This window comes from Synchiropus splendidus, chromosome 10, assembly GCF_027744825.2.
Source record: "Synchiropus splendidus isolate RoL2022-P1 chromosome 10, RoL_Sspl_1.0, whole genome shotgun sequence".
In the NCBI taxonomy this organism is placed as follows: Eukaryota; Metazoa; Chordata; class Actinopteri; order Syngnathiformes; family Callionymidae; genus Synchiropus; species Synchiropus splendidus.
The window spans coordinates 2428833-2445324 of NC_071343.1; the positions used below are offsets into that span (position 1 = coordinate 2428833).

General features: G+C 49.0%; 1 protein-coding gene across 1 annotated transcript in view; it reads left to right on the forward strand.

Moving 5' to 3' along the window:
* Nucleotides 1-4308: 4308 nt before the first annotated feature.
* LOC128766456 (FERM, ARHGEF and pleckstrin domain-containing protein 1-like) overlaps nt 4309-16492 on the forward strand; it is a 42058-nt gene continuing 29874 nt past the window's right edge. The window contains exons 1-2 of the mRNA XM_053878109.1: nt 4309-4713; nt 7919-8108. Of these exons, the coding sequence (XP_053734084.1) occupies nt 7929-8108 (180 nt within the window). The 5' untranslated portion in view covers nt 4309-4713; nt 7919-7928. The remainder of the gene's footprint in view (nt 4714-7918; nt 8109-16492) is intronic.

Consider the following 16492-nt stretch of genomic DNA (forward strand, 5'->3'; position numbering starts at 1 on the left):
GTGTGGGACTCGCTTGGACACCTTCAACAGGCCAGTAACATCCTGCTGTGAAGACGGACCAACCCAAACAGGCAGTAACCAGAGGTGAAGCTGAAATCTTCCTGGCAGTGACTACATTTTTGTGCTGCGTCAACACACTTGAAAGAGACTTTATATCTGCCGTGAAAGGGATGGTGAGGAGCGTGGTGACTCGGCGGTAAATTCTCCACTGAGGCTTGTCAGAAGGCCGGCGGCAGCTCCTCACCGGGGCTGTTTTCCCTCATGGCTCAGAGAAAGTGCTGATGCTGCTGCGGCTTTAACAATGTCTCTGACGTCAACAGACAGGGTGCTTTTGTCGTGTGGGTTGATGGAACGTGAGAGCTGGTGTGCGCTGCAAACACAATGGCTTCATCAGTTCCTTCAGCTGCAGCATCTGGAATGGAGGCACCTTCTCCTTCTGGAAGTTGCGCATGTGAGCGGCTTCTTGGCTGTGAATGTGTGGGAAGAGGAGCGCGCCGCGCCACAGCAGCGCTGCTTTGACTGAGGGACGGATCAGCGCATCAACACACTGGAGCTCTACAGTAGAGTGGAGAGAAAGAATGGCAGCCAATCCACGGGATCATCTCCTCAACACCTTCTCATTGTCATCATTTCATGTCATCACATCGCCCACCTCTATCTCCAGACACATGAGGTGAAACTGGATCATTTTCCCACGCCACACCTGACAGTCTGTGCAGCCTCCCGGTTGAAAACCGCTGGACTAGGAAGCCATCTTGTGTGCTCTCTGATCCCCAGCGACCGACCTCAACACCTGTCCCCTCCCTTTCCTCTGAGTCAGTGCATTCTTTCAGTCGCACATCATGATCCACAGCTGGCCTTCACACTGCGGACTCTTTCCCTGGGCTCAATCCAAGACGTAAACACAGACAACTTTGGTTGTGGACTTGAGTTAGTCTGGATTTACCGGGGCGAGAAACAATCCGCATTGAGTAAATAAATAAAAGTCGAATCTGTTTTTAGTATGGTCTTCTCCACAGAACACAGGAGGAATTTTTCAGCAGCATCTCATTTCTGCGCAGTCCGCCCCCAGCTGGCCTGAGAGAGTACTGCAAAGCTCTCACTTCAGAATCTGTTTCCCCTGTGCTCAGAGCCCACCACGACCCTGTGGCTCATCACTTCGATCGCCACCTTCCACAGCTGTGGAGCAACAAGAAGAGTTTTTGTTCCTCTCACTCTCCTGATGACCTTTAAAGCGACGTTACCTCAAACACTCCTGCAGCACCACCTTGACCACCCTGACACATCGTGGTGTCCGTCCTCCCTGCTCCCCCCTCGGCTGGGCCCTGGTGAGATCCTGGCGGGTGTCTGGGACCCTGTGAGGACCTGCAGCCTGCAAGTGTTGCTGTTTGCGTTGACAGTTGTTTGTCAGCGTGATGAACAGGCCGCTGTGTGAGGCGACGCCGCCACAGGTCTCAGCGGGCTTCATTAAGGACCTGAATCACTCACTCGCTCTTCAGCTTCCTAAATGAGTGTATGAAGCAGAAGGGTCCCTGGCGTCTCCAGCGGACGCTTTAATGAGAACAAACGTTCGACAGCGACCAGTCCTTTGCTTGTGGGGCTGCGATCTTTAACATCTGCTACGAGGTTCTGCTCGAACTTAAGTGGTGTGAGAAGTTCAGTTCACAAACTCAGAGCACACAGTGGAAATGTGCTGACTCACCTCAGAGAATGAGCTTTGCATTTTTGGGGAGAGGTTGGAGACACCAAACCATTGAGACCAGGGCATTCAGAGACCAAGAGCAAACTGGAGACAGAATACACAAGCATCAGTCCATTAGTCATATTGGCAAGTATTTTTTTATTTTTATTTCGGGCATTTCCCCAAAATAAATCAAGGACAGGAATGCCTTCATGGGAATAAGCCAGTAGTCGCTTCTGTATTCAGTTGTGTCTCGGTCTCTGTATGCGCCGGTCTTGACACGATCTTGACCACAACACCGCTTCAGGCAGATTTTGTTATTCCTGTGGGTCAACACCATGACGACCAAAGAATCCACTTGACAATCCCCCATGTGACACCATTTGTGACAAACTCCCCCACCACTCGGAGTGAGAGGGAGGAGCTCTGTCACCCAGCCTCAGACTTGGACTTGAGTCGTGTCTTCTTAATGTGTGCTCCGTATTTTCCACGACCAGATGGCAGAAAACCAGAATGGTTGGTCCCAAAACGTGCTTCGGAGTCTGAGCGTTATCATATGTATTTCCCATTAAAACCTCAATTTACCCTTGTTTTCAGTGTGTGTAGCTGCCTGCTGTTATTTTAACTGAAATAGAGGACACGCACCTTCACACACAGAACGGAATTCATGACGCATGAACAGCGTGAGATATTGCAAATGGAGTTCAAGCAGAGCAGGCGGGCTCATGTTGGGCGAGCAGCAATGGCAGTTAAGAAGAGTTAGTGCACGACAGCGGCAGTGTGGAGCCCGTGTGTGTTTGGGGTGAGTGACTGCAGCAGCGGGGGGCTGGTGGAAATAGCAACTCTAATGACCTCAAAGTTGGTCGGGAATGGAGCAGAGAGGGGTGAAGATGTGGGCAATGTTGCATTCTTATTTTGCTGGTGTAAATCTGGGCTCAGAGGAAGGAACCAAGAAGGAGCCCCCTGCAGGCCCGGAGAGCCCACACAGAGAGGCGTCCCGAGCCGTTCCAGCCAAACTGTTGAATCCAAGTTTGTTTCCAAAGCAACTTTCCTGTCGTGTATTTTTAGCAATTAGCATTCACTCCATTCATCTCTTCAACCGAGTTACATAAAGGGAAGAAAGATGGCCGCGAATGTGGCACCACGTCTTGATCGCTTACATAACTAATCCATCACGCCATTGTCTGTCGCCTTTTTCCTCAGCTCGATATTCACGCTCATCCCTCCCTCGGCTGCAAATCGGCTCCTCCAGGGTCTCTGACGCTGCCAAGACACAGGATCTGGAGTCCCACACACCCGAGCGTGGGAGATGACGCTCGCTGCCAGGAAGAAGGTGGCAGACCAGAGAGAGAAATCTCACGGCCTGGCTTTCATCTTCGCGTCCTGCTTGCTGCGACGTGTTAGGAGTGGGTGACGTGAAAGCCCCGGGCCCCGGAGCGCGGAAAGAGTCAGGGTCTTCGATTGCTGTGCTTCAGATGACACGTAGCATATGTCCATCTCCAACACTCTTGGTCCTCATCGGCCGACCCTAGCTTTGTCTCCGAACTCTATGCCACCTGCTGCTTTGGGTCAAAGACACCACCGAAGTTTGGCAACTGTTTTGGCTCTATGGAATTTAGCCTTGAGTGCTTCAGTTCAGGAGGAGAGTCACTTGTTTTGGATGAAGGTCATCACTTCTGGAGACTCTGTTCTGTCTTGATGTCATCGATCACTCCCTCTAGTCGGGTTTTATGGCATAGTTCCGATCTCTATTGAAATGTTTTGGCCACAGCAGGGAGTAGGATTCCGGCTCGATAGTTTATCGATGAGATCATCTGTCGTTTGTTGACCATTGATCCGTCCATAGCGGCGATGGATCCAGAGCTGTCTAGATGATTGATCTGTTTACTCTGTCATCAAGCTGGGAGCAGAGCAAACATCGCAGGAATGAGCGAGATAAAAACTTTTATGCTTCTCAGCAAGACCCGACAGGTTTCTCATTTTCCTCACGGTGCACTCTTCATCTGTTCTGCTGCCAAGTCAGGTGTCACCAGTCGCTCCCAGACGTGTGGGCCAGGTCTGACTCAGGGATGAGAGCGGTGATGTAACGTCTCACGTCTCCTTCTCGAGTGACTCGTCTGGAAACCACCAGGTGCTGCCCAGCTGCTTCAACAAGCCAGACCGCGCTGGAGTGGCGAGGAAGACAAGACAAGAAGAGACCAGGAGCACACCTCATGCTGGGGACTAGAGCTCCTAAAAGTCCTCCTCATCAAGTCGCTGGGATGTCCCCCACCACCCTTGGCCTTAGGAAAACTATTATTAATGTATACATCAAAGGACATGACGTTTCTTTCCTGAGTGTAGCACTTTTCGACACTTACTATCACTCAAAGTTCAGTTGACACAAAACTGCAAATTATAGAACATTTTTAAGGACAGGTGTGTACTTTTGTGTACTTGTACTGTTTTATTGTTTTACACTACTTTTTCACTTTTGATATTATTTTAAGATACATTAGTGACAACAACAACAACAACAACAATAAGAAGAAGAAGAAGAAGAAGAAGAAGAAGAATTACGTAATCTTATCGCGCCGAGATGTAAACCAACATGGCGGCCCAAGCGACACTCGGCACTTCTGTTTATCTCTGTTACCTACTTAAAAAGTGCCATTTAGTGACGCAGTTTCGACATTTTTACAGCGAACAGGACTTTAATGCGTCAGTTGAATTTCTCCACAGAGTACGAGGTTTGTTCTCCGGCCACCAGGTGGTGCTGCGAGCCCGTCCCTCCTCCGCCGGCGAGCTACACCTCCTCCGTGCGCGTGAGTGAGTGACTGAGGCGCCAGGAGAGGATCCGCCGTTCACTTCAGTCTAATCCTGAAGCACTCGGCTCCTCGATCGTCCGCCATGGTGACCGCAGAGAGCCGTCTCCCTGGATCTGTTCCCGTCTAAAACTCCACCGCTCCCCGGACTACTTCTTGCGCTGGATGCGAGCGCACCTTCCAGCGGAGGAATCTCGGATCGAACGCGTTGCTGGAGCGGTGAACGTGGTGAGTGAGAACCGCTCCTTGTGCGAGCCCGTGGAGGGAAGTGATCCAACTTGTTCGAGGAGATTAAGGTTAAGTCTTCCTCTTCTAGCTTGTCTAACATAACGTCCCGCACATGTTCGCACGGACGCGGCTGTAGTTGCGCCGAAGCTCGAGCCCGCGGTCGCTATGTTTGCGGCTGCGTCGCTCTGGAGGTGCGCTGCTGACCCAAACCAGGTTCCACAAGCTTCCCTGCAGCTCCGTGAGCACACACTCCGGGTCTGACTCCCGAGTCTTGTCCTGTCACTTCAGCGCCTTGCATCGCATCGATCAACTTCTTGGCTGCCACACCCAGGTGTCTGAAAGGTGAGAGGAAATCTGTGTTCGCTGCTCAGGTACACGGCTGTCTCGGGCGTCCAGCTGTGCAGCCGCACTGAGGGGCCCTTGTGTTCTCACAGAGAGCCTCTGTTGCCCTTCAGTGAGCCGCCTTTCACTGCTCTCTGTGACACACTTGTGGGGAATTTCTAGCCAACAAGTTCAAAGACAGGAACCGTTTGGGTCTGGGACTCTCCCCCTGGCATTGTGCTGCAGTGTGTGTGTGTGTGCGCTGAGTGACACACGCTGACCTCAGCTGAGGTGCCAGCTGCTTGTTCCCTTTACCTGCTGACAAACACTCCAGTCTTTGACCCGGTGATTCCCGTCCCCCTGGGCTCAAACAGTTACTCTTTCACCGGCCTGTTTCACTGCTGTGCTGTTTGAACAGTGTCCGGTTTCACACACAGGTCATGAGCGACACAAATCCACACACTCAGCAGGAGACTGGACGAATGAGGGAGGTGATGCCGGCCGGCATGACTCGGGTCTGGTTTCCATCAGAGGTGTCACCAGTGAAGCCACAGTTCCATGTTTGAGAATGGCTGAGGGACGTTTGCGTAGGGAGAACTTGGGTTTCATCGGTGGTGGCGCCTCACCAGAAACAAGGTCGTGGCGATGAAACTTTAATTCACCAAGCTGCATTGTGTGGCAACATCAGCACGCAGCCAGCCTGGGTGCAGGGTGTCTCAACCAGGACCTCCACCTCTCACTGGAGCTGGTGGTCCGGGGCGTGGTGTTCAGGAGGAAGGAGCTGAGCCAAAAGACAAGTCTCGATTTAGCCTTCACTGTGTTCATTATAACAACGGAAGTGCGATGAGTTTTCTCCAATGTGTGTGCTTAAAGGGCTTTTCCCAGAGCATTGGCTGACTAGAGGCTTCCCACTCTGGGAGTTTGACCTCCACTTCTTGTCAACATGATGTGCCCCCTGACCACCAGTCCAGCGGGACCCCGTCTTTTAAGGTAGACTGTTAAGGTGGACCATGAAGAATGACCATCCATCTCCCCCAATCCCCTCTCGAATTCTGACTCCCCGACGGTGACGTCCCTATACTAGCAAACAACCCTGGGGAGAACCCTGACTAACTGTTAAGCTCAGTCATCCAGGAGACGCTCAGAGTAGAAACTCTGCTCCTTCATGTCAAGAGAAGCCATTTGAGATGGTGTTTTTGGGCTCCTCCTGGACTGGGAGAGAAGCTTTGAGGTTTGACGTTTGATGGTGATGAGCGTTTATGTGGATTTCTTTTCCCATGGTGTCTCCACTACGACGACAGCGGCTTTGTGTAGTCGGAGCTCGGAACCCGGAACGTGTTGAGTGGAGTCATGAATATTAAGGTTCGACAACAGCAATTATTCAGTGTCCTACAAGATCAGGAGCCATCCATTATTAAGGAAGCGGCTCCCACTAAATGAAGCTGAAAAGCAACAATTCCTCACATGTTCTCAACACAACTCCTGCTGCGCGTGTGTAGTCTGAACTATTTTGAATCTTGCAAATCTGCCGTCCTTGGCCTACTTTCCGCTGCACTGGATTACACTATCTGCTCCTTTTCAAATACCTTATTGAGCACTCAGCTGCTCCCTGGCAGCGGTGGCTCACCTCTGCCGCGGTTGAACCGCCGATGAACTGCGAGCTGAGGTCTCACCGTGACATCAGGCGGCTGGAATGTACAACGAAGACGGGCAGCGGGGGCTGTGTGCGATGGGGCGGCGCTCTGATGCCACGCTGGGCTCGCTCACGTCCAGTGAGGTCACGGCCATGTACTGTAGCACTGGCCTGCTCTCTCATGTTCACTTTATACGTCTGTCAACACCCGAGGAGACGCCATGGCTGCCAAGCTGACCCACTGCCGTGCCACCTCTCTGCAGCCTGAACCACAGGCAACTTCTCCGTCTCAAGTTCGCCTTGAGATGAAGGCTGTGATGTGTTCCTGACAGCTTGCATCGTGACCGTAAAAATCAGCGTCCAATATCAACACTTCAGTGACGACAAACTGAAGGGTCATGACTTGCTTGTTTACTTTGGTTTTGCAGGTTATTTAGCAATAGTCATGAGCGAAATAGACCAAAAAGTTAGCGCGATAAATCAGCGACAATAATTGATAATAATTATCATGATAAATACATTTTCATTCTATTCCATGTGTTGGACACAGTGAAACTGATGAAACCTATTAGTGGAGTTTGTCTCCAACATCATTATTTGTTTATGCTCAAATATAATAGTGACCTAAGTGCAGATACGTCTCTGGTAGAAGCCGCTGGTGTCTGACAGGCTGCTCTGCCAGCTTTATTTAGGGGTCAAATGGAGCTGGGTTTTGGTGTGATGAGATCTTCCATGTTGAACTCTGGTTTCCTCCCGCAGCCCAAAATCTACCGAAGAACAATTGATGATTGAGTGTTTGTCTATCAGTGGACTGGTCCAGGGTGTCCCTTGTCTCTCACTCAGTGTAGCTGGGACAGACTCCAGCCCTGCGACCCTCTTGGTATAATAAGCAGAAGAAAATCTAAAGTCTAGATCAGTGTATGAAATAAGTGATGTGCTCTTTGGCACCTGTTGACCACCGTGTTTGATCTACTGCTCTTTAGACTGAGGTCTAGCTGATCCAGTGTGTCTCAGGAAGAAGAGAGCGTTGTCACTTTGCATTTGTGTTGTGAGTGTGAAGGTGCTGAGGAAGAAAGTCACTCAGCTTGTCATTCAGGGCTCCTGGCCTTCCTGTCGCAACTCGTGGCTCCAAAATCCAGAGTGTTTTCCCTGGATTAACAGCCATTAGTGTGTTTGTCTGTGACTGGCGTTTCATTTAGCGCCTCAATCTAAAGACGTGTGTGTGTGTCTAACTCTTGTTTGTGTTCTCAGTGAACTCATCATGGTGGAGCCGGACCCGGAGCTGAAGGTGTCCGGAGCCGGTCAACGCCTGGGAGCTCCGGAGACTCTGGGCATCAGCACGCTGGACCCTGGCCACAGACCGCCGGCCATGCCCTCCGGGCGCCACATCACCATCAGGGTCCGCATGTTGGACGACACCGAGGAGCTCTTCGACATCTCGGTGAGCCGCTCCTCCTGACGGGAATACTAATTCTGGAATCTCATCCCTGCTGAGAAATGTTCACCAGCGCGGCCGTGGACCGGTAACAGGTTGCCGTGGAAACAGAAGGAATGTCAAGACGGGGTTCTGATTCAGCGTGGTTCCAATGTTTAGCAGTAGTTCTCCGGTTTTGTCTGTCCAAACAAGTTTGGAAGTGATTCTCTGCTGCTGATCTCTCTGTGCTCTTGAACTACACGTTGAGCTTTATAGTCAGTGACTTGTCAAATGTTCTCACTGTAGCCCAGGGTCACAGCAGCATAGATCACTCTCACATTTGATCCGATTCTTCAGGAGAATCTTTGCTATCTCTAACCGGCCTCGGCCTGGATCTTCATTCACAATCTAGTCACCGCCGTCCAGACTGCAGTTGAACTACACATTACACACATGACCCACTTCCAAGTCTCTTCTTCGATTCACTCCGACGCCTCATTCCTTACACAACTTTCATGTGACTCTGGATTCTTTTGATCCCCGCCTTTCCATCCTTCTATTCTGTTTTGTACCTTTCATTTATTCATGTATCTTCCACAGAGTAGGACTTGGCTTTACGAGTGGTGCTCGTCACATCAGACCATGTTCTGTCAGTTTTTTTGGTGTTACTGTAAATTGTGGCTGTGTGACACGGTGAGAAAGAACAAGAGGGAAAGGTCGCTCAGGTGTGTGTTCAAAACGAATACTCTACATCACGATTTGTCTGTCTAGATGCAGAGACCTGTTGCTGGACCTTTGCTTGTGTCGTCATTAGTGCTGTGTATCGGCAGGTGTCTTGCGATACGATACAACAGGCGTGGTGATACGACACATTGAGATACGCATTCAACAATATATTGTAGTTAGAGCCATCATTTTACCGTGAAAAATAAGATAATGCAGTACAATGTGATGTGCATGAAAATGGGTTCATTGTTATGGCAGGGAGCAGTCGCTGTAAGGTGGCCCTGGTGGTGAAACGCTGACAAGATTGTCCCTGTGGAGATGACAGCAGAAGAAAATGGAGATGGCATTTGGCCATTGGTATAATGCCGTTCATGCAGGGTTAAGAGCGGAGGTTGCAGAACTTAAACCCAAAATTGGGGTTGCGTTGGTGACACGAGACAAATGATTAAAACCCACGAACCTTCAGACGATTATCTCCCGCTCTCGTAGCTTGTTCTGAAAAGGTGACCTCTGCTGGGGTTAAAGGCATAAACAAAAATGAAAAAGACTGTTTTGCCTCCGAATAGATGGACACGCTTTACTCACAAAACAAAACTTCCCGCTCGGGAACCGCGGCGGGACGAGTCAGTGATGGAGAGGAACGGATCCATCAGCGTCCACGGAGGGGCCGGTTAATAGCTGTGCTGCTGAGCTGTACTGACGGCTCGTGAATGTGCAGCGTGGGCTGCTGGTACCCTCCTGGCTGGCTCCCAAAGCATATGTTGAAACGTTGTTCTTAAATCTGCCGGAGCAGGAAGATCACCGCGTGTGACTGGTAATCCGTCTCGTGAGATTGTGTTGCTCACGTAACGTCTTAGCAGAAAAAATGTGTTTCTTTCATGCTCCTGCTCAAACATCTTTGTTGTTCCTCCCTGAAGGTGTCCAAAACAAGGCTTATCAATCTGATCAAATGTGAAAATCCTGGTGTTCCACCACCAGACTTCCAGCTTTAGCTGCAGCTATCTTTGATCAGGTGTTTACTGAACGCTGGGCTGCATCAGAGAAGGTGACCGTGTGAGAATTCATTTCCTAATTCATGCCCAAACAAATGCAACCTTCAGGTAACGGCACGGATAAATCATCAAGTTGTTTATTAGTCACAAGTGCAGGCGGAGGAAAAAGGGTCTTGTTGCATCAATCAAATGTCCAGATCCTACAGAGGGATTTCAGCTGACCAGCGTCGTCACGACTGGCCTGTACAATCGTGTCCTGTTTCACTTCTCTGGAGCTGAGGATCCGCCTGCTTCGTAAAAGACAACCTGTCCAACGGATCCTTACTCAGGGTGGGCAATATGGCTGCCTAAAAGGGTCTGAATATATCATATACATATTATGTCAATAATATATGGACATGATTCGTGTCTGCTGAACGACTTGGTGATGGTTTGCCGAGTGCAGCTGAGTTTTAATCGTGCTGCTCTCACTAGTTTTTGCGCTGAAGATGTGATCGATTGTGCTGCTTTTGCGGCAGCCATGTTTTGCGTGTAATGTTTTTGCTGGTTCAAGCGATGCACCTCCAATGCGAGCAACGTTGACTCGATATTCCGCTGCTTATAATCAGCCTGAACTTTCCTCCATCTTTCTTGCGTGCGGTTTTGTTGTTGCTGCAGGAGGCCGGTAGTTGTGGGAGAGTGTTTTTCATCATGTGACTGTCTGTCCGGCTGATTGGCTTGTGGGGCACAAAGTAGGTTGAGTCCTTTCCTGTAGGTTATTGTTTCACAATCTGGATCCCTGCAGTTGAGCAACCAGAACCTTGTAGGGTCATTAAAGTAGGAACGGAGGAGATAAAGATGTATTCAGGATAGACTAATAAAAGAGGTTCGAAAGGAGTCTCCTGAAATGATGATGTTTGCTGATGTTATAGTGATTTCAAGCTGTGAAAGATGAGAGGAATATAAAGGTGTGAACAAGAGGGAGTCAAGATGTAGGAGGTGAAAACAGAGTGGTCACTGCCATGAGACTTGGGAGTGAGAAGAGTCAGAGCGGAAGACACCGTCCTAAGGTGAAGTTGGGAGAAACAGGTTTGTGGAGAGGAGAGACGGTGTTGGACCCGTGACTGGAGGATGATCAAGACTGGTGAGGATGGAGGACTTGCTGTGGCACCACTAAAAGAGAAGGCAGACAGGAAGACCAGATCCAAACCTGAAAGTCGTTTTTCTTGGAATGGAAGAGTAGTTGGTACAGAAAACAGACCTGGTATTCCATGAACTAAGCCAACCGCTTTTAACTCCTCACTCGTCTTCTTCCTTGTTGCGATGAGCTGCTCACGGTTTCTGTCTTTTTACCGAACTAATTCCCAAAGGAGTGGCAGCGTTGCTGTCGGTGGCATTGCATTTCAAACTGGCTCTTTCACTGCACGTTTGAGTCACCCGATCCCCCGACTCTGTCCAGCCCTGTAAACGACACCGCCGTTTTTGTTCTTGCGGCTCCACGGGAGCAGGTTTCCGACTGAGTGAGTATCAGATGGTTGGCGAACAAAAAAGGGGCCATCTATCCATCGCCCGGGTCACATACCACAGTGTGGCCTAGTTAGCGCTCTTTTGAGAACCCACTTGTGATGTTTGCCGAAAACCAACTGTAAAAGCTAAAAGCCTTTTGTTGTGTGTTTGCTCATCAGCGAGAACAGTGGAGTGTGAGAGGCCTGCGGAGCGAGACAGGCGGACATTATCCTAACTGACACTGAAGGGAGGATGCTTATGTTGGCTGATGGCTGCGCTGGAAGTTTCATGTGAAGAATTTTGGAAGATGGGGGATGGAAGGAAGGAAAGAAGGAAGACGCAGCAGAGCTCATGCATGTCTGCGCTTACGGAACAAACACGGACAGATCTACTTTGCCACATGAAACGCTGACAAAAGCAGCGCAGACAACTCATTAGGAATTCAGTCTCATCTCAATATCGCGTCTTTGCCATGGCGTAATGAGCCTCCGAGGACTGGAGCGCTTCTATTCCAAGCTCACCACCGTCCACGTTCTTTAGATTCATTCCACATTCCCCTCTCTATTCTCTGATTCAGACCAAACAAAGCATGAAGTATTGCCTAGTATTTAAGAAAACATATTGAGCATTTGCGTAACTCTAGAGGACGGTGGAAATGCAACCTTTTTAAAGAGGCGAAGAAACAAAATGAGAACAAACCTGTCATCACAAACCCACCGACTCAAAGTCTTGAGGTGTTCCCAGGTGAGGCTTGAGTGGTCCCAGCCTCCCAGGTGTGTCCCGGACCTGTACTGGGGTGTCCACCACCTTAGATCCTGATCCACATCCTCCATATGTCTGAAACACCTCCCCTACAGGCTCCTGGAGAACATTTGAACTGACCCCTCTTCTTGATGTGGGGGATCTACTTTGAGTCTCAAACGACAGAGCTCCTCATCCACTCTGGTGAAAACTCCAAAGCTGCCTCAGCCAAGAGTCGCACCCTAAATTGACTGCTGGATCAACAGCTTTGTCTTTTAGCTCAGCTCTTCATGCACGCAGGTGGAGAGCTTTGGAGAGCAAGTCTTGAGTTGTGTCTTCTGACGCACAGGACGCATCAAAGAAACATGAATATCTTTTTTTCTTGAAGAAAAAAAACAGACTGATCCATGTGGTGGGAATTTATCTACGGAAAAACATATAAAAATGAATATTAAAAATAACTTTCACTTTTATAAAGGTCCGAAAGAGGCACAAATCAATGCACCATAAGGTTGAATTCTTCTTTCTGAGGCTGCTAAATCAGAGCATTTTTGTGTTGCTGGTGGTTATGTTTTTTAGGATTGTTGTCTAGTTTCCTCCAGAGCCTCATGATCTGGTGGCCTCCTCTTCCGTTTCCAGTGTGCTCTGTGCAGTTCAGTGCCTGCCCTGAAGCTTATTTGCAGAAAGCTAACAGAGTTCATGTGACAAGTCTAATTCAGTTTGTTAAACTCTTAGGGCGTCATTCACGCGGCAGGTGATCCTGAACCCTAGCTCCGTATGAGAGATTCAACACCAGGCCGTAGCTCATATACCGAGCGAGAGACCGCTACCAACCAGGCTAAAGACAGCAAGAGGAATGACCTGTGAGAGTCTCACACCAGTCCAGACGACTGACCGTCATTCTTCCAGCCATTCATTTGGATGGGAACCGCAATTAGAGGAGCTTCAATGGGCCATGTTGTCAGCTCAGTGGCACTGAGGGCCCCGCTTAATGAGTGGAAACATGATGAAGAGCTTCTTCTGTGGAGGGAGTCGAGGTGTTTGTGGGGTCGGCTGTAGCGGCTCGTGAGCGAGAGGACACAACAACAGCATGGACTTGAGGTTAAGAACACATTTTGGTTGTTGGTGATTGGCGCCCCCATGAAGGTTTAGGGCTCTCAAAGGTCAGGCAGGTCAATTCCGTAGATCTACCTCCCTTCATACTCGCCACTGAAGCCACGCCCTGATAATGAGCGTGGAAAACAAAAACGATATTAGCTACGTTCATCAGTTTGTTCAACAGCAGAAGTTGGACTTTTCACTTGTTTTAATATGTGTTTAACTGGTTGTATTATAGGACTGCAGTGAAAAGTAGGTCAGTCTGCTTGGTGCGGGTCTAAAGGTAGAAGAAAGTCAACATGGCAGTTCAAGAGACGGGCATTTTGGATTAACTCAACAAAAGACACCGCCCTCTCTTGGTCCTTCAGATCTCTCAGAAGAGCTATCAGCCTGGTGAGTCGCGAATGTTGGCAACCTTCTTCTTGTTGAAGAATTTTCCCTCCCTGCTCACGTCGCTCTAAACACTGTCCTCTCTAAACACTGCTAAACATGCTGTGACCTGGAGTTTATTCTAATGTCGCGTGGAAAGTGCCACTAGAAACGCCCGTGTCGCATCCATGACTCCCATATCGTAGCACAGTTGGTGTGAGCGTACGCTGGGAGCACATGGGGGGTTAATGGTCATTCATCCAATCTTTCGATGGGTCAGTTACAAATGATTGGGTGGGATGGGTTTTTTTTTCAGTGGTGAATCAAATAAATGTCTGACAGTTTAGAAAAATCTCTGACCCTACCTTTAGTGCCAGTAATTTTCTATGAGAAGGTAATAGTCCAGTATGTCGTGGGTCCTCCCTGGAGTCCTTTTCTTGATGTTTTTTGTAGTTCATATTACAAAATATTGACATTTAACAAGGTGAGTTATTTCACTTTACACAGCACTAGCATGCCTGGAGGATGGAAATCCATGTGGCACAGTCGTATTTCTTGAATCCCCTGTTTTCAGTCGTGCATTTCCAAAATACAAGATAGCCATGTAGGCTCCGAGGGTTGGGGGTAGGAGTCTGGCAGTGGGGAGCTTTGCTAAATCCCTTTAAATTCACTGTCATGGTGGAGACACGGTCGGCCTCCCACCTGGGAGAGTCTGTGGTTGAATGAGTTTGACAGATTTGACAGTAATTTGTTGCTTTATGGGCAAAAATATTGGCGTAAAGGTCATTGCATTTTCGGTCCAGAGCGCTGGTGGGACTCACTGAAGGATAGTCAGGTGCCGCGGAGAACCGTGGTGAGAGTTAAAGAAGCGGCGCTAACCTTTGAGCGAGCTTGAAATAACACTGAGAGTGTCTGGCACGCGCGCACAGAACATCAGCTCAATTACCAGCTTCTGTTAGTCAGATTGCTGTTTCTGGATTACATTTGTTCCCAGCTAAAAATAGAATACTTTTTCCACGGACACATTTCCCAGCAGGATTCCTCCAACAATCACTTGTTTCTGTGTTTGGCTCTTCTTCCCTTCGCTGCCCCGCCGCCGCCGCCCCCGTGGCCGTACAGCACCATCAATCCCAGTATACGAGCTCTTCCTCTAAAGGCCACATGGATTCAGGCTTGCCCGTGTGTGGGTTGCCATAGTTACACATGGAGGTGGATGAGGAGCATCTGAGCTTGGGTGCTGTGCTGCAGTCGTCTGCTGATATGCCAGGAGGGGGTGGGGTCTCCTTACAGCGCATTAATGCAAGGAAAGGCCAGTGACAAGTTCGCACACCAACCAATTATGACTTTTTAACGTTGCAGCGAAGGTGTGCTCCGGCAGGCCGTGTGTGTGTGTGTGTGTGTCCCTGATATTCAAATGAAGTGCATAATTTTGAAAATGAATTATTGCCTCTTTTGAGTCGGAGAGCGGAGTGACCTAGTTTTTTTGGCTTGTGTGTTTGTTGTGGCGGGCGGCTGGGTTGGCGGGAACATGTGCTTAAAGCGTGACGCACATGTTAAAACAAATTCAAACCCCCCTCAGTGTCGCTGGTGTTCAACGGCACACTTTAACCGTGTCGCCTCACTCGTCTTTGCGTGTCCGTCTCCGACTTGCGTCGCATGACCTCTGAACCCTCCGCTGCCTTTTTCTCAGAAGTGGAAATCCCACTGTGGGACATGGGATGGATGGTTTCCCACCCGCTGCTACCGTCCTCTTGTGAGAGAGGAGGAGAGCCACCACTGAGAATAGACACGGAATCTAAGTTCTGAGCCAATTTCATGACCAAACTAAGGGTTTCCTGCAGGAAGCTCCGTCTGTGTGAGGACACCGCACGCTTGTTGTTCACACATAATCTAATTCATTAGAGGGTTCATAATTAATCAATTAACCAGTAGAACTGTCAAATTTAATTGGGATCCGCGCACACAACCTTAAACATCCATCAGTACAATCCCAGCGACTCTCCTTCATCCATCATGGATGCTCTGTGATGACATGACCGCACCTGGAATCGATGACTGAAAAATGTGCACAGAATCTGTGCTATTGGGAACAATTCATTATTTTGGTTTGAAATTAATTAATCCAAAAAAGACAAAATACACCTCAGATTTAAAGGTTTCCAGTAACTTTTGTTTAGAGTTTTGAACCGGCTTTTTCTTCCCATCAACACACTCTCACATCCCACCAGTAGCAGCACGTTTCCGTGGGACTCACAAGCTGTGAGTAAGTGTGATGACATTTAGGGCAGGATTTTTTGAAACTGTGTGGGAGAACTACCCCCCACACTGCTACCTCATTCCCCAGTCAGTCAAGAAGCAATCAGAGTGAATCAAGGAAGCAGAATCCTGAATTGGTGGTAATAAAAAATGCTAGTTTTTAGCCAGAGAAGTAAATCTCTCTCCATTCAGCAGCGGTCCATCTCTTCATATGTCTGGCGGGACTGTGCAACTTGAACTCCATGAGGTTTCTTCCAGGATTTTTCGCTGAGAAACACGCTGAAAACCGCCTTGTTCATCTCCATCTCCGCGATGTGTTGTCCTTTTGTTTTCATCTTTCCACTTCATTTTAATACACTCAGTCACATGAGAGTTCAAGAGATCATTTTTCTGATGGCGTGACGGCTCTCATTTAAGCCGCGGCGCCACCATCATTTACCTACAGCAAAAACGCTGCTGAAAAAACAGGGCGTCCAATTGCTCATGTTTTTCAGTTCAGGGCGTCCAAAGGACACCATCTCACTTCTCTAGTGAAAAGCCTGAGGTGCGGAGCATTTTTGGGTAAGGCGACTGCCTTCGTGCTGTGGGAAAGCCTGAAATTGATTATATTATTACCTCCGTCTTGGATTTTCCTGTCATTTTCTGGATTGGTTTTAGATGAGCTAGCTCAGAAGTGATTAAATTCAGGTGGTGTTCTCTAGGTTTTCGCCCTAGTTAGGCCTCTCACCCAGTGTAGAAACAGAA